The sequence below is a fragment of the Protopterus annectens genome, chromosome 13.part0 (genome assembly GCF_019279795.1).
Source record: "Protopterus annectens isolate FY-2018-M chromosome 13.part0, PAN1.0, whole genome shotgun sequence".
NCBI classification, from domain to species: Eukaryota; Metazoa; Chordata; order Ceratodontiformes; family Protopteridae; genus Protopterus; species Protopterus annectens.
The window spans coordinates 1,047,960,117-1,047,982,212 of NC_056747.1; the positions used below are offsets into that span (position 1 = coordinate 1,047,960,117).

Consider the following 22,096-nt stretch of genomic DNA (forward strand, 5'->3'; position numbering starts at 1 on the left):
ACAAAAACATGAGTATGTACAACACTATGCAAAATGGCAAAAGTTGCAGCTTAACTTTTTTGTTGCCTGAAAGTGTGGATGTGGATGCATTGTGGCACAGTCAGTAGCACATCCTCCCTAGATTCCCCCAACACTCACACACACACACACACACACACACACACACACACACACACACACACACACACACACACACACACACACACACACTTTGCCCTACTGGGTTTACAGCACCGTGAAAAGTCCTGCAGTAGTGCAGAGAGCAATGGATGTTATTTAATGTTCTACCCATGAAGCTGAAAATTGGGAGTGGTCATCCATGTGGCTTGAGGTCTTTTTCTGTTCCATTTGTTTTGCTTTTTACTTTGACACACACATATCTGCTTGTTGTCCTAATTTCTCCTTTCTTATTCGACTGAAAGCCAGGATTCCTCCTAAGCATCCATGCCATTACATATGATTTGCTGCAAAGAATATTTTGTATATGTTCACTGCACTATCCATTCCCTCCCCTTTCACGTTCCTGTGGCCAAAGTACGTTACGGTAACTGGGTAGCTGGCCTTATAAACAGGATTACAAATGTGCTTATATAATTAACATGGAGCATTTATGGGGAGATTATGTGTACACTACTGTTCACATTCATATGACATTATCTGTCTTGCAATGAAGTAAATGTGGAGATTTCAGTTTAATATAACTAACACCAGCACTTTATTCTCTTTGGAAATCAGAAGTACTGCTGAATAAACATTTTTAGAGTAGAGTTTTTTCCCTACTGTTAAGCTAAACATGCAGTTTGTGTACAATGTGAAACTATTACACAGATTTGGTCATCACAGTGGTGATGTAGGAGAAGTGGTGGGAAAGTACATTTTACTTGCAAATTTCAGCATTGTTAAAAAAATGTCCTCATTTCCTTGTGGTTATTTTATTCACGTGGTTTCCTTCTAGAGTTCTGTTATGTTTCACTGAGTGACTGTTTTGTATGAGAACCTGTGGATTATATTGCATACTAAATTAAGGTATTTTCTTCTCTCTATGCAGGTGGTATTCCAGCAGTAGATCCTTTCCGACAAGGGTTGAATGACCTCACAGATGTTTGTCAACACATACTCAACACTTTTGAGGTAAAACATATTACTGTGCATGTTTAAATGTTCATCACTTAGCTGCATGTAAAATAACAGAAGAGCATGTTTGCTAATATAGAAAGTTGGTACATTGTCTTGCAGTAGTATGTCATGGAATTGAGTTTTGGCATTTAACACTGCAGTCCTCCGTTTTAAATCGAACTACCTCAAGACTACAGTGAAACATGCCTGCAGGGAGCATAAAGGCACTCAAAATGTAAAGCGAGAGTATAAACTTACAGTTGCTACGGTTTCAAAAGGAAGCTACATATCTATGTTTATGTCAGAAGATTAAGAAACTGTGTCCAACACTGAGCTAATCCATAATATCAACCACTCTAACCCCAAAGATACAGCTAATTTATTGGCACACAAATTTAGTGCTAACTTTAATCCTCCTACCCACATTGTCGCCGTCACTGTCCTTGAGCATTTATCCCCTGTAATTACCTTGGAACACATCTTACAGTCACAGTCAAACATTAAAGTTATAACTTCTACGGGGGCCAGACAACATACTAGGCTGCATTCTAATCAGTGCCAAGCATGCAGTATCTGAGCCTCTACTTAAAGTGTTCAGCCTCTGCCTAGCTACAGGATTTGTTCCTGATGCCGGGAGAGAAGCCACTGTGACTCCCCTACACAAGGATAGTTCTAGATCCATCAGCTTCACCAGCCTTATGTGCAAAACTATGGAAAGTATCTTGGCAGAACACATATATGCATACACTGGCAGCTTAACTGATCTAGATCCTGACCAGTTTGGTTTTGTGAACAGCAGGTCCTGTCTCCTGAACCTGGCAAGCTTCTTTGAAAAGCAGTGCCAGTGTTGTAAAAGCACACCTGCCATTGGTGTAGAAGGATGTGGGTTCTGTTCCCACAACACTTAGATGGATTGCTAACACTGCAGTGCAGGTTAAGTGGTGTGCTGTTGTCCTGAGTGTCATCCTTTGTAGGGCACACTGAACCAAAGCTCCATCTGCCTGAGTTAGTGGTAGCTCAGATGTAAAAGATCCCATGGCATCTATCAAAATGAGTAGGGAAAGTCCCCCAGTGCCCTACTCAAATTTCCCCCAGTAGTATAAATGCCACATTGTTCTCTCCTGAAACTAGGTTTCTAGCCTAGTGGTACTAACCCAGTCAGCAAAAAATAAATAAAAACATAAAAAGTTTGTAGCAGTTATGGATAGTGGTCATTCTGTGCACACTGCTCATCTCATCCTGGTCAAGGTTTTTGACACGCTTCCCCATGTTGGTATTGAAAATTTAGACAAGCTTAATGTTTGCCCCTACATTGTCTGCTGGTTTGGAAATTGGCTGTAAAACAAATGCCAAGTTTTGAAAGTTTCTGGCCCCCTCTCTGATTGTGAATTTGTAACTAGTGGGGTCCCACAGTGCTTAGTTCTGGTCCCTCTCCTGTTTGTCATTTCTTTTGCAGACATCCAAGACAGTATTCCAGAAGGATGGTTCAGGTTTGCTGATGATTCCAACCTGGGCACTGTTATCCACATATCTACTGATACAAAACATCGGCAGCAAGGGGTGTAATGTGCACATGCATGGCTTATCGAAAAAGCTTTGTGAAGTGCAGTATAATAACATTTAGCAGAAAGCTTGCTCCCACCTCATGTTGTAAATGAAACTTCCCCTCTTCAGACAGATATGGCCATAAGAGACTTAGATACTTGGTTGGATCACTTTCTCTCATTTGATTTTCGTGTTTCCACCACAGTCAGAAAATCCATTCCATCTGTCCCTCTTAATTTCCAAGGACTATCTTCGTGGTCCAAAGAAGTCATCCTACCACTGTACTCTTCCCTTGTAAGACCCATTATTGAGTACAGTGCTGCTTTGGTATGTACAAATCCAAGTAATATTGCTCAACTGGAAAGGCCTCAAAGATTTCTAACAAGGAAAATTGCGTCTTTCGGCTTTTCCCGGTTAGGGGTCGCTACAGCGGAACTCCGGTCCGCTAATGATTGGTAGTTGATTTTTACGTGCCGAGTTACCAGCTCTGACGCACAACCTTCAACGAAGGTACGCCCATTCACGCATGTCTCCACGCAGAAGACACTCTAGCTGAGAATCTAACCGGACAGCGTCTTACTGTGAGGTGACAACGCTACCCTAACAAGGAAAATTAAAGGTCTTAAATCATTCAACTAATCAGAAAGATTAGCACGAATCTCCTTATACTCAGTAGTGTACAGGTCTTGCCAAGTGACCTGTCTTTCTTTTCTGGCCATGAAAGATCTGGTCTTATTTGAGTTCCTGTTTATTTGCAAAACAAGTGCCTCTACAAATCCCTGCACTGAGGACCTACATCTATACCAACAAATTAACAAGACTCGCTGGAGATAGTGGTTTCACTCATCTTATTTGTAGTGTATGGAATAAGTTACCACTATAGGTCAAACAAAGTAGTCCTTTGGTTACCTTTTAAAGTTAGTCTTGATGACTAGATGGGTAGACAACAATTTACACCAGGGTTATCATGTGTGGCCCTGCTCAGTTTGGGAGATGAACCCTATCAAGTGTTTGAAAAGGATGGCTTAACGGTCTGTATATGGCTAGGCATCTTATAGTCCCCATGATCGCTTGTTTAGTATGTTCACTGGTAAATTATTCCTTTGAGGAGGAGAAAAAAGTAAGAAAAGTTTCCCTTGTGTATCTTCCAAATATAATTTGTGTCACAAAACAAGCAATTGTAGTTTTAAAACTGTTGTGCCCTTCTGTAACCTCCTTGGTTATGTCTGAAAGTGAACGTTTTATGTCCCGTGAACCACCTGGTTAGAAAAATAACAACACACATGAACAAAAAAAGCTTGCGTTTTGCATTCCTTGTCAGAATCAGAATCCTAAGCAACTGTTGCACGAGCTGTAAAACTCTGTGCTCCCTCTTTTGATGAAAAGCATGCACACAGTTAGTAGTATTTGCAAAAGAGGAAGTATTGCAATAGATCTGTTAAATAATTTGCAAAATAATGTTTTGGTGGATGTAGAGGACCATTTTCTCAGTTGCCATTCCGTTACATGGGATCATGTTCTATTTTATAGGGAAAAAAAGAAAAGAAAAAATAGGACACTTTTTAAAAAGTATAAGCAAATAAAAAAATAATTATTTCAGCATGTTAGAGCTGTAATGTGTCATTCAGGGACTCTGCATAAGTCTACCTTAAACAAGAAATGCTGACAGTGTTGTTAGAGGATGTCTAGACAGTAGGGACTGGTAAGAGCCTGAATCTGAAACCATTTTGTAGAGTCTGTTACTGTCAGGAGTATACCACGCAGTGGGACAGCTGACTTACTTGATGAAGCAAACAAAATGCGTGACGTTATCTGTTACATCTTGTCTTTTCAAATTTTCCTTCACATGTAATATTGCACTTGGTGTAAAATGGGCACTTTATTATTATAACTCTGTAGTAACATGTATTTAGATAACCCAGCCACTGGGGATGCGCATGCCAGTGCATTTATTTGTGCCGGTCCTGGTCCCAAGCCTGGATAAATGGGGAGGGTTGCGTCAGGAAGGGCATCCGGCGTAAAACTTCGCCAGTTTTTTTCATGCAGTCACCAGTTAATATTTCCATACCGGATCGGTCGAGGCTCGGGTTAACAACGACCGCCACCAGTACTGTTAGCCAACAGGGTGCTGGCGGAAATTGTGCTGCTGTTGGCCGAAAGAGGAGAAGAGGCGAAAGGCATGGCCGAAGGCAGGAAGAGAGGAGAAAGGCTATGACTGTGGTAGTGAGGGTCGGAACTTTGAATGTTGGCAGTATGACTGGTATAGGGAGAGAGCTAGCTGATGTGATGGACAGAAGGAAGGTTGGTATATTGTGTGTGCAAGAGACCAGATGGAAGGGGAGTAAGGCTAGGTGTATCGGAGGTGGGTTCAAATTGTTATATCATGGTGTGGATGGGAAGGGAAATGGCGTAGGAGTTATTCTGAAGGAACAGTATGCGAAGAGTGTTTTGGAGGTGAAAAGGGTGTCAGAGTGATGTTTATGAAGCTGAAAATTGATGGTGTAATGATTAATGTTGTTAGTGCATATGCTCCACAAGTTGGGTGTGCAATGGATGAGAACGAAAAATTTTGGATTGAATTGGATGAAGTGGTGATGACTGTACCCAAGGGTGAGAGAGTGGTGATTGGAGCAGATTTAAATGGGCATGTTGGTGAAGGGAGCAGTGGGGATGAGGAAGTGATGGGTAGGTATGGTGTTAAACAAAGGAATGCAGAAGGTCAGATGGTAGTGGATTTTGCGAAAAGGATGGATATGGCTGTGGTGAATACGTATTTTAACAAGAGGGAGGAGCATAGGGTGACATACAAGAGCGGAGGAAGATGCACACAGGTGGATTATATCTTATGTAGAAGGGCCAGTCCCAAGAAGATTGGAGACTGTGAAGTGGTGGCCGGAGAAAGTGTAGTTAGGCAGCATAGGATGGTGGTTTGTAGGATGACGTTGGTGATCAAGAAGAGGAGGAGTGTGAGGGCAGCACCAAGGATCAAATGGTGGAAATTGAAAAAGGGTAATTGTGAGGTGGGGTTCAGGGATGAGTTAAGACAGGCACTGGGTGGCAATGAAGAGTTACCAAATAGCTGGGTAACTACAGCAGAGCTAGTAAGGGAGACAGCTAGAAAGGTGCTTGGTATCACATCGGGATAGAGGAAGGACGACAAGGAGACATGGTGATGGAGTAAGGAAGTACAGAAGAGTATACAGGCAAAGAGGTTGGCAAAGAAGAAGTGGGATTGTCAGAGAGATGAAGAAAGTAGACAGGAGTATAAGGAGATGAGGTACATGGCAAAGAGAGAGGTGGCGAAGGCTAAGGATAAGGCATATGAAGAGTTATATGAAAGGTTGGACACTAAGGAGGGAGAAAAGGACCTGTATTGATTGGCTAGACAGAGGGACCGAGCTAGGAAAGATATGCAGCAGGTAAAGGTGATAAAGGATAATGAGGGAAACATACTCACAAGTGAGGAGAGTGTGTTGAGCAGATGGAAAGAGTACTTTGAGGGGTTGATGAATGAAGAGAATGAGAGGGAGAGAAGGTTGGATGATGTAGGGATAGTGAATCATGAAGTACAGTGGATTAGCAAGGAGGAAGTAAGGATAGCTATGAAGAGAATGAAGACTGGAAAGGCTGTTGGCCCAGATGACATACCTGTGGAAGCATGGAGGTGTTTAGGTGAAATTGCAGAGGAGTTTTTAACCAGATTGTTTAATGAAATCTTGGAAAGTGAGAGGATGCCTGAGGAATGGAGAAAAAGTCTTTTGGTACCGATTTTTAAGAATAAGGGTGGTGTGCAGAGCTGTAGTAACTACAGAGGGATTAAATTGATCAGTCACAGCATGAAGTTATGGGAAAGAGTAGTGGAAGCTAGGTTAAGAAGGGATGTGATGATTAGTGAACAGCAGTATGGTTTCATGCCAGGAAAGAGCACTACAGATGCGATGTTTGCTCTGAGAGTGTTGATGGAGAAGTACAGATAATGTCAGAAGGAGTTGCATTGTGTTTTTGTAGACTTGGAGAAAGCATATGACAGGGTGCCTAGAGAGGAGTTGTGGTATTGTATGAGGAAGTCAGGAGTGTCAGAGAAGTATGTAAGAGTGGTACAGGATATGTACGAGGGTAGTGTGACAGCAGTGAGGTCTGCGGTGGGAGTGACGGATGCGTTTAAGGTGGAGGTGGGGTTACATCAAGGATCAGCTCTGAGCCCTTTCTTATTTGCAATGGTGATGGACAAGTTGACAGAAGAGATCAGACAGGAGTCCCCATGGACTATGATGTTTGCAGATGACATTGTGATCTGTAGTGAGAGTAGGTAACAGGTGGAGGAGACCCTGGAGAGGTGGAGATATGCTCTAGAGAGAAGAGGAATGAAGATCATCAGGACTAAGACAGAATATATGTGTGTGAATGAGAGGGAGGATAGAGGAATGGTGAGGATGCAAGGAGTAGATGTGGCGAAGGAGGATGAGTTTTAAATACTTGGTCAATAGTTCAGAGCAATGGTGAGTGTGGAAGAGAGGTGAAGAAGAGAGTACAGGCAGGATGGAGTGGGTGGAGAAGAGTTTCAGGAGTGATTTGTGACAGACGAGCACATGTAAGAGTGAAAGGGAAGGTCTACAAGAGGGTAGTGAGACCAGCTATGTTATATGGGTTGGAGACAGTGGCACTGACAAAAAGGCAGGAGTTTGAGCTGGATGTGGCAGAGTTAAAGATGTTAAGATTTGCACTGGGTGTGACGAGGGTTGACAGGATTAGGAATAAGTATATTAGAGGGTCAGCCCAGGTTGGAAGGTTTGGAGACAAAGCCAGAGAGGCAAGATTATGTTGGTTTGGACATGTGCTGAGAAGGTATGCGGAATATATTGGGAAAAAATGCTAAGGATGAAACTACCTGGTAACAGGAAAAGAGGAAGGCCTGACGTGTGTGTGTGTGTGTGTGTGTGTGTGTGTGTGTGTGTGTGTGTGTGTGTGTGTGTGTGTGTGTGTGTGTGTGTGTGTGTGTGTGTGTGAGATTGTATTTTCACTGCAATCGTGGATTTTTTTGTCATGTTGTGTAATACCAACGTTCTTCAGTAGTATTATATAAATGTAAATGCATTGTCTTCATATTATATTGTTGTTCATGGAGCTTTTCTCCCTGGTACTCCATTGAAAACTAGCTGTTCTTGGCCCAATGGACTATCCCGGTAAACAAACTATAAAATAAAATAAAAATAAAAAATAATAATGCCACTTTGGTGTTCACAGTACGTTTGTTTATTCAGTTTAAATGGTGTAATCCCCCCCACACACACACACGCACACTTTTTGTGTGTTGACTGAAGTCCTACAGAAGGTTTGATGGGTTTGTAAGTATGCTCCTCTTTCTTTTTGGTAGAATTTTCTGCTCATAGAGCATATACTTATTCGTGAACTTGAAACATAGTAGTAATGAGCATGACTGCAGTAGCAATGAGCTCCTCCTTTCGTAGTAGCCACCTCCATTCACTGCGTCACTGGAAAGGAGGCAGCCATTTTTTGTCATCTCAGCCATCTGTGTTCCTCAAACCTTTAACTTGGGTATTCTGTTCAACATCCTCAAAGCCCACTTTCCATTGTCTTGTATAGAGTTGAACCCTACTGTAGAATAAGGTGGAAAGGTGTGATTTGGTGGAAAATGTGGGTGGTTGAGATTAGGCACTGTGTATACCATGTGTGAATGGACATATGATAGCTTTGGGAGTAAGAGGCTGGAGTAAATAATTAATGAAAATAAGTGAGGCGGCAGAAGTGTGAATGGAGTTATTTAAGAATTGCTTGGCTTGTATTAAACACCTTATTAGGTGGGAAGTAAGGCTGAGTGGGGCATAGTAAAGTGAGATGAGGTATTTATGTCATGCTGCTGTCAAGGTCAGAGTGGAGGGTTGGCAACTTTATGAAGTAAGTGTGCACCTTGTTATTGCAGAGGATGAAGTTTAAGGAAATGTCTTGAAGAATGTGAGTAGGAGTAGGAGTTGGGGCTCTTAAAACCTAATTGTGTATGCCAGCTAAATCGTATAGCTAAGATGGACTGCTTTAAACAGAGGTAGACTTTGTGGAGGAGTAGCCTTGCTATGTTCAACAGTTTGTTTGGCTTGTGTTGGTTTAAGCAGCATATTTCATTATGTTAGACTATAAGGGCTCATATTCTTTAAAAAAAAATGCAAGAAATCGTAGTGTGCATATTGTAAAACTGACAAAGCTTGGCATCACTGATCTTGAAAGAAAACCCTGCACAATTATGATATTTTAAATTTTGTTTTCTGGCATGTCAGATGTAGCTAGTACTTTTTGTTGCCCTCGTCTGCATAATCTCTACTGACTGTAGCAAACTGTGCAAATACAATTTTCAAATTTGAACAGGTAAAATAAATACCTTTACGATGATGTTTTTTTTTTTTTAACACTGTTGTTGCCCCAGTTCCATAGTGTACCTTCAACTTTCCACACTCTGCTGTTTGATTTAGTACTAGTTTTTATTTGCATTTGGGTAAAAAACTTACTTCTTCCATTCGTGACAGTCCCACCCACCATACTTTGCACATGCTGTGACAGTGAGTTTTCAGAATTGAAATGGGGGTGAGGGTGGTGGCATCCTGCCAATTTAGTGGATGGCCTGCTGTTTTTTTCTCCAGTCTGACCCTCATGGTATACACCAACTCCCAACTTTTCCCCCTTTGCTCTCACCATTTTAGTTTAAGGGACAAGTTCATGAAATAAGCATGTGCAAATTTTGGGCAGACAGTATAGAGAAGCACTAACGTTTTTGATTTTCTTGATCCAGAACTAAAACTAATATTTCTGTATATTAAGAACTGTAAGTGAATGCTTTCACTCTGCCCTACGTCTGAAAAGTGTATTTTGTGCATCATGATCAGGGACGTGGATGAAAGAATCATACGCAGTCCAGCAGAATTAAGCTTGTTCAGCCATTCATGGCCTTTAACCTTCTGTGCTATGCTTATTTCATGTGTGTGGGTTTTCTTCAAGCCCAACGTTTTCCTCCTCGCCCTCAAAAAAAAAAAAAAAAAAAAAAACTCCAGTTGATTGTATGTATACAGTTATATTTAGATTTGCTGTTGTGGTTTTAGTGACTGAAAACTGTCCAAGAAGTGCATGTAACGTAGGTAACAAATGTAATATAAAAAAATCAGTAGTGATAAAAACATCTACAAATTTGGTATGACCATTTAGAAAAAAAAAAGTGCTGTTGCGTGCTATGGTTTTACTACTTGGAATATGCACTTACCTTCTTATTCTTAGGGTACTAAGAATGAAACTTTTTGGCTACAGGCCAGTTGTTCATAATTTCAAGAAATGTACTACACAGTTTTGACATTGTCTTCAAAAGCACATTTTTTTTATTTGTATATATTAACCTGTTAACTGGGTAGATATTTTGAGTGAAAAAATCAGCCATAGCTGATTAAGGTGAAATGCAGCATTAGAAAAAACAGAAGTAATTAGAAAAAATTTGAGAGAACATGAAATGCAAATGTTCCTTGGAGAGATATATTATAGCAAAACTAGACGAACTGTAAAGTACAGGAGAACACTGCTGCATTGTAGGCAGTACTGGCTGGATGTATTACTGAAACAGATTTATGGCCTAACCATTTTAAGAGTCTCTTGCTAAGCCTGTTTGTTGCCATTTATAATGTTAGATGTTCTTCGTGTTTCACTGTTGCAGTCATCACATTTTGGGTTATCTGCTTGCAGTAGCCTTCAGTCGGCCTGATTAACAAAGTCTTGGGTCCTGCGTCGTTTGCTGTCTCTTCTTCCGTGACATAAGGTCGTCATGGGTATAAAACATGCAGCCGATGCCATTACATCAGTCTTTCTTGCCGTGCGGTGTAGAAGCAATTCACAAGTGCTGGTCGGCCGACTCTTGAAATTTTCATTTTCGAGTTTCAGAACCAAAGTCTTCAACTAAAAGCTAAGTACCCCGTTGGGGAAACTTTTTCTTGCTCTTAACCAATGTCAGTAAAAGTAAATAATTGTATTACTTGTGGAAAGCAAATACCTCATAAAGATTTTCATTCGTACTGTATTCCTTGCCTAGGCCCTGACCACGACGCACCTCGCTGTCAGTTTTGTGCCTTATTTAAACCACGAACTATCCGTCGTCTGTATATTTTCACTTCTAAATATTTTGGTGCTTGGTTCAATTATCCTGATATGTCTTCGGTAAGCCATCCGACTACCGACATTCCGAAAAAATGCAAAGATAAAGAGAGAAAGGCCGCCTAGGTCCAAAGCTGCCGACGACGGTTCTCCTAAGCCAGTCGCCAGTTCGCCAGTACTCATTGAGGTGCTTTTGCAGCCCCTGATACCTGCTACTTCAAATTCGCAGGCCTCTACTGACACCCATTCCTCACGCCAGAGAAACAAATTAATTTGGCAACCTACTTCAAGCAAGTGGCCACAAAAACCCTGCTATCTGCAAGGCAAATACTACAAGCATTGGGGTTCATGGCCTCCTGCATTCTTCTAATTCCATATGCAAGACTGCATACGAGGAAACTACAATGGCATCTAAAAAGCCTATGGTGTCAACATTCTCAGGATCTAGAAGCAATGATTCCTGTCATACCTTGCCTATGCTTAGAGTTCCTTTGGTGGGCAGAGGCCTGCCACCAAAACAAGGGACTACCATTCACACTACCCCCTGCCGCTCAAACCCTAACAGACACATCAGACTATGCATGGGGGGCTCACCTGGCAGGGAAGTGCATTCAGGGCAAATGGAACCCAAGTCAAATGCACCTGCATATCAATCAAAAAGAACTGTTAGCTGTACAGAATGCTCTGACAGCCTTCAAAGACCACATTCTTCCAGGACAATTAATGGTAAAGACAGACAACACCACTGTTATGTGGTACATAAACAAGCAGGGGGGGTACCCATTCTTACCCCCTTGGTAGACTAGCCATGGCATTGTGGAACACAGCCTTGAGCTACCAAGTGTATCTACAAGCTCAATTCCTGCCAGGAAAACTAAATACACTGGCAGACGGACTAAGCAGAAACCTCATGGACCCACACGAGTGGAAACTGGAACCAACGATTTTCAACATGTTGACAAGCAAATGGGGGAGCCCAGATGTAGACCTGTTTGCCTCCCCCCAGAACTATCAGTTGGACAAATGTTGCACACGGACTCCCCACAAACAAGCATGGAAAGTGGATGCTCTGTCCTTCAGCTGGAAAAACCTGTCAGTTTATGCCTTTCCTCCTCTGCCTCTGCTCTCCAAAGTACTACTAAAGATCAGACAAGACAAACCAAGGACAATTTTGATTGTACCAGACTGGCCACGCCAACACTGGTACCCCCTCTTGCACAGTGTGCCACTTTTGGCCCCATGGCACCTGCCTCAGACTCCTACCCTGTTGTCTCAGCAGGAGAACCAGATTCTGCACCCTCAGCTTCAAACTCTGAACCTAGCAGCCTGGCTAATTTCCTAATCTCTCCTTTAGCATCCCTCAGTAAACCAGTGATGGATATCATTTTAGAGGCAAGGAGGCCTAGTACTAGAAAATCTTATGCTGAAAAATGGAAAAGATTCTGTGCCTGGATCCACTCTCAAGGGACGAGCACAGCAGCGCCCAATTTACTTCAGATTTTACAATACTTAACTGAGATGCTTCACAAGGGCCTGTCTTTTTCCTCCATCAAAGTTCACGCCTCAGCCATTTCAGCTCATTATAACACAGAACCTCCCCTCTTCTCTCATCTACTGCTCAAGCAGTTCCTCAGAGGGGCCAAAAATTTAAGACCAACCAGGTGAGCTCCAACTCCAGCCTAGGACCTTAACTTTGTATTGGAGAAACTCACTCTCCCTCCTTAGCTGCTAATGCAGATTTAAAATTTGTTTCTTGGAAAACAGCTTTCCTTTTAGCAATCACTTCAGCTAGAAGGGTATCTGAATTGCAGGCCCTTATGGCAATGGAACCTTTCATCATCTTTCATGCGGACAGGGTGTCCCTCAGAACCAATCCCTCCTTCATGCCCAAGGTGGTATCCAGTGTGGCTCTTAATCAGTCCATCCATTTGCCAACATTTCCTAATCCACAGAACAAAGGGGAACGGATACTGCACTCCTTAGATGTGCACAGACAACTTAGATTCTACTTTGACAGGACTAAACCTCAAAGGAAATCTGAACAACTGCTGGTGGCATTTGCTGCAGGGGCAGAGGGGAAGGCTATTTCAAAGCAAACCATTTCTAAATGGATAAGCTATTGCATTCATTTCTGCTATAAGCACCTGCATTCATTTCTGCTATAAGCACCGTGGAAAACCTATCCCACAGGGGATCAGACCCCACTCAACCAGGGCTGCATCTAACTCTACAGCCTTTCTCAGAGGCATCCCTACCAGGGACATCCTAGAAGCTGCTACCTGGAATTCTGTACATACTTTCACCAAGCATTACCATTTGCCAATTTTCTCTAAGTCCAGAGCTGGCTTTGCCACTGCAGTCTTGCAGAGCCTTGTATCTGGCCCTAATGCTATCTAAATTCCTCCTCCCATCCTTAGCTTTGGGAATCTACACAGATGTGATGACTGCAACAGTGAAACACGAAGAACAGAGTACAGTTGTGTACACTTACCATAAATGTAGATGTTAGAGTATATTCACTGTTGCAGTCCTGGTTACCCTCTCTCCAGCCCTTGACTTCTTTTGGCTCTATGTTACTATGCTTAAAAGCTTTTTGGTGTATTTACTTTTTTGTTGGAGGTACAACCTTATATTTTTATATATTTAATTGCTTCCCATTAGGGGGGCACCTGACATCTGGGGCAAGAAAAACTGATGTAATGGCGTCGGCTGCATGTTTTATACCCCTGACGACCTGACGTCACGGAAGAAGAGACAGCAACTGACACAGGACCCAAGACTTTGTTAATCAGGCCGACAGAGGGCTACTGCAAGGAGATAACCCAAATGTGATGACTGCAACAGTGAATATACTCGAACATCTACATTTATGGTAAGTGTACACAACTGTACTTTCTTTATCTCCTGATGTGATTGTAATATACATCTACTTTGCTGTTGCACAGTAGTTTGTGCTTTCTTTGCATCTTATTTGAATTTTTTTCTTGCATCACTGAACTGCAGTTGATTTTATCTTTTGCTTGGATTATGGCTGCAAAAGGGTCCATGATGGCAATCTTCCCTTAATTATCACAGTGAGTAAACAAGTGGTATGTTGTTTGACTGGCATCAGGTGATGATCTCATAAACATTACACTGAAAGTTTGATTTTGCGTGCGACTTTAGGGCACTTGTGAAACATAAGAGTTGTGTAAGGGTCCTAGTGTGCAAAATGAGCCTGTGCTGCAGTTTTGAATCTGAACTTAAGGCTTTATTGGTTGCTTCCTTTAAGTAAGGCTATATAAGGGTACAAGGAAGGTAGAAGAGGAGTCTTTGTGGCTTTATAGAGGGCTGGGAAACAAGCAAAGGAAGGAGCAGTGACCATGGTTCAGCAGTTTGCTTTTGGGAGATGGGTAGTAGTTTTACTGTTGGACTGAGTAAGGCAGTGATAGCTGAGAGAAGAGGCAGGATCCATGGATTGGGAGATGTAATTGAAGTCTGTGCGTCAGTGAAGGAGGCAGAGACTATAATGGTAAGGGCAGTCTGTTGCAGACATGAAGCCACATTTGTCCAGTTAATATCTAGCTTCTGGTAGAGGTGATTAGGGAGACTATGCATCTGTTAACAGTGCACTTTGTTTCTTGTTTTATGTTTTTGTGGCTTAATTGAGCCGTAATTCAAGATGCTTTAACTCTCTTCCAGAAGAAGACTAAAATCATTGAAGAAGTTAGTCCCAGGTGGTAATGGTAAGGTAACAGTTAGGCATGATTCCCAAAGACTGTGGCTTTCATTTGCAAGGTTAACACTGAGTTGCTTACATGTGAATCTGTGGGTGGCAGTCTTTTAGGTGAACATTAAGCTGGGTACTGATGGCGGATGGTGATGGATTGATGGTGAACAGAGGTAGAACATCGGCATGGAGTTTCACAACACATTCAGAGTGATTATGCTTAAGTGGATTCGTGTTAATTATGAATGGGAAGGGTACCTCACAGGACTTGGCACAGATTCTTGTGGAGTTCCTGAGAATAGTGAGATGGATGTGGAAAGTGCTTAATTTATTTTTACTGTGAGAGATCTCATTTCAAGGTGGGTAGTGAACAAGTGAACAGTGTGTTTTATGAGTGGTGAAGGCTGAAGTTTGGCAGATTTGTGAATTTAGGGAATGATGCACAGATTCAGAGGGTGATTCTGTTGCAGATGGTTGAATATAGAAATATGGAAGCCCAATCAACAAACATGCATTTTTTTTTTCTTTTTAGGTTTTATTTTACAGTTAGTCAAGTGGCATTTGACCGTCTGACACTGAACCACTCAAAGCCTTGATTAGATTAATAAATGCCATGTCAGCTCTGGATTCGTACACAGAGGGATAAAGCCCTGACTTGGAACCCAGATGACCTGAGTTTGATTAGCAGCTTGGATGCTGAAGGGGTTGGGACTGGCCATAGAACAGCCTATGTTAGCTCACCATTCCTGGAACAAAGGACAAGGTAGGGACACATGTTTGGGCACACCTTCATGGTTGATCCCTGGTGGGTATCCTGTCCTGATGCTTGCTTGCTCTTTCAGCTGATTGTATTAGGTGGTTGGCTGGGATAAAAGTGTATATGACTTGGCTTATCATTCTACTGTTCGTCCCCCTTACTACTGTGTTCTGTGTACTTAGGTTTGTTACTTTTCTCTCTTCTGTTTCTCGTGCTGCTTCCTTGACCTCTGCTTTTGGTCCCTTCAAGACTTTTAACATCTAAATGCATCCATTGCGTAGATTGCGATTGCTGAAGTTCCTGAACCCAAGTTTAGTCATTACTGTTACTTGTATTGTTTTGTCAGATAATGTCTGCTTCAATATCTGACAGTACTGTCATCGTGACTATTTGGAGGTCACTCATCTTTTAATCGTGGGTTGTTAGTGCTGCATAGCATTAACCTTAGTCACCTGCATTCCAATTATTTTGCCCTATTTTTGGCCCTCCTTCATCTTGCCACCCCTTTTACTCCTTCAGGATTCCCTCCCCTTGCTCACTCACTTCCCATATATTTTGGTGTTCTCCCTCTTTATCTCAGTTAGGCATTTCTCTACCCTCTTTATCAGCTGTTGCTTCTCCTCCTCTTTTTCACATTTGATGCCCTTCTTTATTTGGATCTTTAAGCCAACACCCTTCTGTGTCATTACTGTATAGCCTATACTTGGGCAGTTCATGTCTAACTCCTTGCAGTCACTGGCTTATGTAATGTTTACTTTCCCTTCCTACGTCATTGCCTGTAGCACCTCCATCCTTTTAATGTAGGCTTCTTGCATTGTGTAGGTGTACTACCAATCCATGGTGCAAGTGACTTCATGTTGCCCTTGTAATATGTTTTGTGCCCCTTTTTGTCTGTTTCTGCTACCTAGGTACCTGCCCTCTCTTTTGCTTTTGTGATATTCCATTCCTCTTTCCTGTTTGGTACACCAATGATTGTACTTTTAAACTTTCTAACCCAGCTGTGTGTGCAGTGCTGTCCATTGTAGCTTACGTGGAACCTGTGTCTGACAATGAAGTGGTCTGTCAGTCTGGTCTCTCTCCATCCTTGTACCACTCCTAGCTCCTTCCATCCTTGTCTAATGCCACAGCCAGTTATTATACTTACTTCCTCTGTGCTATTGCAGCTGGCACAGATAGCTCTTCTGAAAATTCTACCTTTGGCTCCATATCCTAGTTTCCCATCCTTCACTTCCTGTGCCTTGTCTCTGTTTTTTTTCCCATCATTTCTCAATCTTATTGCACTGCCTCCGGCCCTCCTCACTACCTGCACTGGTTGACTTGTTATGATATGTTTGATCCCTTTCTCATTCCTCTTGTACTCTTTATAGACTCCTTTCCGTTGCTTTGTCTCCTAATCTGCTGGAGTGCACTACTCTGTCCATTTCTTTTCTGCCCTTCTTTTGTCATTTCCTGCATGGCCACCTTTGCCTCTCGCCCTTTCTTCACTTGTTGTTTTCACCTCTCCTTCCACCTTGGTTTTTGGTCCTTGTCCTCTCCTTCATGGCTGCATTTCCCACTTTCTCCTGTTGCATTAGTCTGTCACACCACTTGCCTGTACTCTCCTCACAACTATTTGCCATGTCTTCTTTCACTATGCCTTTCTTCCTGTCTTTTACTGCCCTATCCTCTCTATTGAGTCCTCTTGCCTCATTTGCAGTGCCACACTACCCTTTCTTATCTTTCTAGCCAGTACATTGCTATTTCTAGTTCCCATATTTCCCCCTGCAGTTTTCTCCATTTTCCTGCCAAGTTCACATCCTCTGTTATCCTCAAGCCAAACTACTGCCAGACATGCTGAGCATATTTCTGACACATCTCTCTTACTCTTCTTGCCCAACCCTCCCTTTTAATTTCATGCTGTCCCCTTTTTTGATCCCTTGCATGTCTTGTTTATTTGTACATGTATATTTTGTGGTACTTCACTAGGAGATTTTAACTCCATTGTACCTCATAGTGACCTCTTAAGCAAATTCTAGTCTAGTAGCATTATCACGTAACATCTTTTTTTCCTATTTAAGCTATAGCCCAGCAGATTCATCCATCTATCCTCCAACCCCTTCTTCCATTTTCACACATAGGGTTGGGGTGTCACTTCAACAGTGACAATCCTCTAGATTGCTAAAAGTTAATTCATATTTTTTATAAGCAGTCAGTTCATATCAAGTTCATTCTGGTACCAGCCACACAGATAAAATATTTTTTCTACCTTAAATTCTCACCAGAAGTTAAGAAGCCAGAAGATAAAAATGAGGCTTACTTTGTAAATATGAAAGGAAAAACCAGTAGTAAAAATCACTTCAGCAGTCAAAGTAAGCAGAACAAAGAACAGAATCATAGGCCTAGTTCATTTCCAAGTTACTATATCTATATTTAAAAAAGTCTATGAAAGCTATATATCTAAATCCTAGCACAGTGAACTTGTTTAGCGAGACCTCAGGATCTGACATGTAAACAAACAGCTGTGAATCTGAACACTCAGAATTGCCAAGTTAGCCATTTGTAAGCAGATGTAAAACAAGAAATTTAAACTGTAAATCTACTAAGAAAATTCTAATAAATAAATCAAAAGTATTGAAGCTGCAATCAGAAGTAATAGACTTTGGTTAAGAGGAACAGGTTTATGAAAAAAATTCCCTTTTGAAGCTGAAGCCTAGCGAGAAGCTCATCCCTTATCTGCTCTGACTACATTAAGGGTCACTATTAGATTGTGCACTGTTATGTAAAAAGCGGCGATGAGCAGGGAGGCAGCAAGTCAGAGACAAAAGTAGCGAAATGATGTCAGATGACAATGAGGGTAGTAGGCACTGCATGCAAATGATTATATAGTGATAGAAATGAATTTCTACACAAACGCAGACAATGCCATCAAACATAGTGGACTGTAGGAGTAATTCAGAAACCTGTAATGCAGGGATACTGTGCCATTGTGATCACCTATTCTGAATGCCAGAAATTGACTGTATACAGGATGCTAGAGTGTTTTAAGTTAGTAGCATCTGTAGTATAACAGAGCATGACACTGGCCATTCTTGGGATCAGTACCAGTGATGTTGCTCAGTGGCCCTCTGCATCAATCCTGACATTACCACCAGTGCCTAATTTAGCACCACTTGGCTGTCCAGCAGACTGTGGAGCTTTTCATCTGGTTAGTAATGCCATACTTGTCAAGCTGCATTACCCACATGCAAAATCTAGGGGAGAATGCATAGACGCATCCCTCTGGATACTAAGGTAAGTGTGGCTTTTAAAAACTACAGCTTCAGGGACCATCCAGTGGCCTACAGGGATACACTAGGGATTTTGCAGACTTCGGTCTTCTGTATGCTACACATGGTCTTCGGCATTGTGCCGCAGCATGTAGAGAAGCATATATTATTTTAGTGGACTGCAGAGGAGAGGACCACCACTGTGCGGGCATTTTACAACACTGCCCATTTCCTATAGGTACTGGGAGCAATTAATTGGACACTCACTGCCATCAAGGTTGTGCTTGGTCCACAAAGTATGACACATTAACTGGACATTTTTTTATTTATTCACCTACCAGGTGTTTGGCAGAGCACAGAGTATTGCCCACAGTAATTCCATGTGCCACCACCTAGTTTGTGGGATTCTTGTATCTGTCACATATCTGATCTGTATCAGTGCTTTGTATAGGTCATATTTTACAGGGTCATTTACTCAGTAGGTGCACACATAACCAGCTACAGGGCTAACTATATTTTCCATGCAGTGAGGTAGCAGCAACATACAATGATGTTATGTTTGTGCTTTGCAGGGGATGCTGGATATGAATTGGAACCATGTATAGTGACCCCCCTGTCTGCAGCCTGCAGACCAAGCCAGTGATGGCATAAAATATTGTCCACACAGAAACGTGGAGCATTGTCAAACTTATTCGGTCAATTTAAGGGACTGTATCTGCCTAGTTGCATCTCGTATAACATTGTAGTATTCATCTGAGACATGCAGCCATATATTTGTAGTGTGCCCTATATTGCATAACACAATTGTTTGTAGACAGCTGCAGCAGGGGTAACATCGCAGCAGGGCCCACCACATCTGCAGTAGAAGCCGGTGAGGCTGATAACCATGTAAGAGGAGGAATAGGCAGCACTGGCATCCTGCGTGAGGCAGAGGTGGGTTTATGTTGTGGCAATGGCAAAAAGTACCTGGTTCACAACTATGGTCCATGACGCAAGCAACTCAGAATAAAATGATGCACGCATTATTATTATAGCTAATGAGAACAGAGTATGAGTTGGCCATGTTGTGCATCAGGCATTACTATACTCACAGGTTAGGAGGTAGGCAGGGCACACTTGTAATAATTTGTTCAGACTTGGGGGCTCATAGTAACTAATGATAACTGTGGAACATGACATTGTTGCTATGTGATGTGGATTGGTAAGAGCAAGATAAAGTCCAGTGATCAGAAACACTAGGCAGGTAATAGTAAGTAGTAAACTTGTTTACTTAGAATACACAAAACTTTCATGCCAGTGCCCTTCCTCGGCGTGTTACGTAGCAAACTACTATTCATATACACTTAAACTAAAGCCTTCATGACGCAGCCAGTCAGAAGAAGACAACAATTAACTGCATATTCATGTTTAGGTGTATATGTATAGGTATAAAACGCATTTTAAAACATGGAAATATTTCCTGTTTAAACTAAGTCTTGCACTCCAAAATTATAAAAAGTTTAAAAAAATGTACATCTGTATATTAAAGTGCATATATCAGTCATTTAAATAGTTCAGCAACATTTGTCTTTTTTTTCTAGTACAGGTTTTAAAGTCTCCAGTCTGTTACTCCGATTGCCTCATCATATGCTCCTGTGCCCAATGCTTATAACTCTAACCTTAAATTCATAGTCTTTCCTTTTCATCCATGTGTTTTGCAAGTGCATTGGTTTTAACATTTCTGCATATTTCAGATTTACGTTCTGTTATGCGATCGATCCTGAAGTCTTCATGTGCACTTGCCTGCATAGAAGGAAGGACACTTTTTGCACAGGTAGTAAGGTACACCACATTAGAAGTAGAGCAGGTAGCTTAACATTTAAATTTTTTTTTTCTATTTGTTAATGGATGTATAAACTCAGCCCTATATATGATGTCTTTACAACAGGAGCAGTTAACAAGGAAAAGTACCTACTTTGTGTTAGTTTAACATTTTGTTATAAGGATATGAAACAACAAAGGCGAGTTTGCACAGTTCCCGTAGGCAAAGTAGGGTCTCTCCCTCACCAGTTGTTTCAGCTCTGGCATAGAGCCTAATAATGTGCGGTGCTTAGATGTGATATTTTTAATATCATTAGTCCTTGTGTTAAACCTAGTTATGTAGTGTAAGGGACTTTGTTCCCTTACATATTCCCTGGGGGGGCATCTTTCTTTGTAAAGTGTGGTCTTGCACTACCCTGCCTGTTAACTACACAATTTTTACACTCTCAAGTGTAGCTGCGTCTTAGCCTTAGTCTTTAAATTCATTTACCATTTAGTCGTTTTGAGTTATACATTTCATGTTATCTGTATTCAAACGACTTGCCCTAAGTAGCTGACTCTAGTGCTGTTAAATATATGTGGTGTATGCATACTAGTTCTATGGATGTACCTATTTGCATTTACATCCTTTTGAAAAATAGAAGTTTCAATACCATTACTAGTTCTTTCTAGCTTAACATCTAAAAAACTTGTATTGTGGTCAGTGAATAGTCCAACGTAAACTTCAAGAAATCAATGGATGTATTCATTAGTTCTACAAATGCTATTAATTCATCAGAGTTCCCCTTCCAAACCAAAAAGCATCATCCACAAAACACTTGTCCACAACCTTGCATTTTATAAGTCTGAGGGGGTCTTGGGACATAAATTGTTCCTCCCAAAGTCCTACCACATTATTAGCATAGGTGTTGGCCACACCTGCTTTCCTGATGGTAAACATTTTCACCAAAAATAAACAGCATTATTCAGAACACTATCTGTCAATTCACATATATAGTGTCTATTTCTCTAGTTGGCATATTGCTACGTTGATATAAAAACATACGCATTGCTTCTAGTCCATAGTCATTCGGTATAACAATAAAAAGGCTCTTAATAGCTAAAGTGACAAACATTAAAATCTGTTGTTTCATTAGACTCGTACCATTCATATAGGCATGTATAGAAGTTACCTGTATATCTAATAACTTCCAGTATTCACTAATAACTTACCAAGTACAAATTGCGGGTATGGTTTCAATGACCCATCCACCTCCAGATACACTGTAGGTCTCGTAGGTGGTTTGTGCGTATTTTTGTGCAACTTAGGTAGGCCATATAGCGCTGGTATAACTGGAGGTGGAGTATTACAAAAGTTAAACAAATACTTATGTCATTGTTAAGCTGCAATTCATAAATAAGCATATTAACTTTACTAATGTACTTAGCAATCCCAACACTGGTAATTTTGGTAAAAACAGATTCATCACTTAGAAATTCAGCCATCAGTGCATCCTCGTCCTTCCTAATCAGATGTTACTATTGGTCCTCCTTTATCTACTTCCTTTATAACAATACTGTTGTCATCCTGCAGTTTCAGGATAGCCTCATAGTCAGCACAGGTTAAATTATACCACTTTTTAGCTTCTTTCTTAGCATAAAGTTAATGAATTTCTTGTTCACAAACATTGTTAAATGCAGTAACTTCTGGACAGTTTACAGGTATAAAAGTGGTTGGTTTTCTGTGTACCTGAGCAGAATGATGTACAGCATCCTTGAACGTATACTTCAGACTTAAATTTTTAT

At 41.4% G+C, this 22,096-nt stretch overlaps 1 protein-coding gene across 1 annotated transcript in view; it reads left to right on the plus strand.

Annotated features, from left to right (window-relative positions):
- LOC122788111 (DNA-directed RNA polymerases I and III subunit RPAC2-like) overlaps window positions 1-22,096 on the plus strand; it is a 101,746-nt gene that overhangs the window by 61,313 nt on the left and 18,337 nt on the right. Inside the window, exon 4 of the mRNA XM_044055045.1 lies at window positions 1,049-1,131. Within this exon, the coding sequence (XP_043910980.1) occupies window positions 1,049-1,131 (83 nt within the window). The remainder of the gene's footprint in view (window positions 1-1,048; window positions 1,132-22,096) is intronic.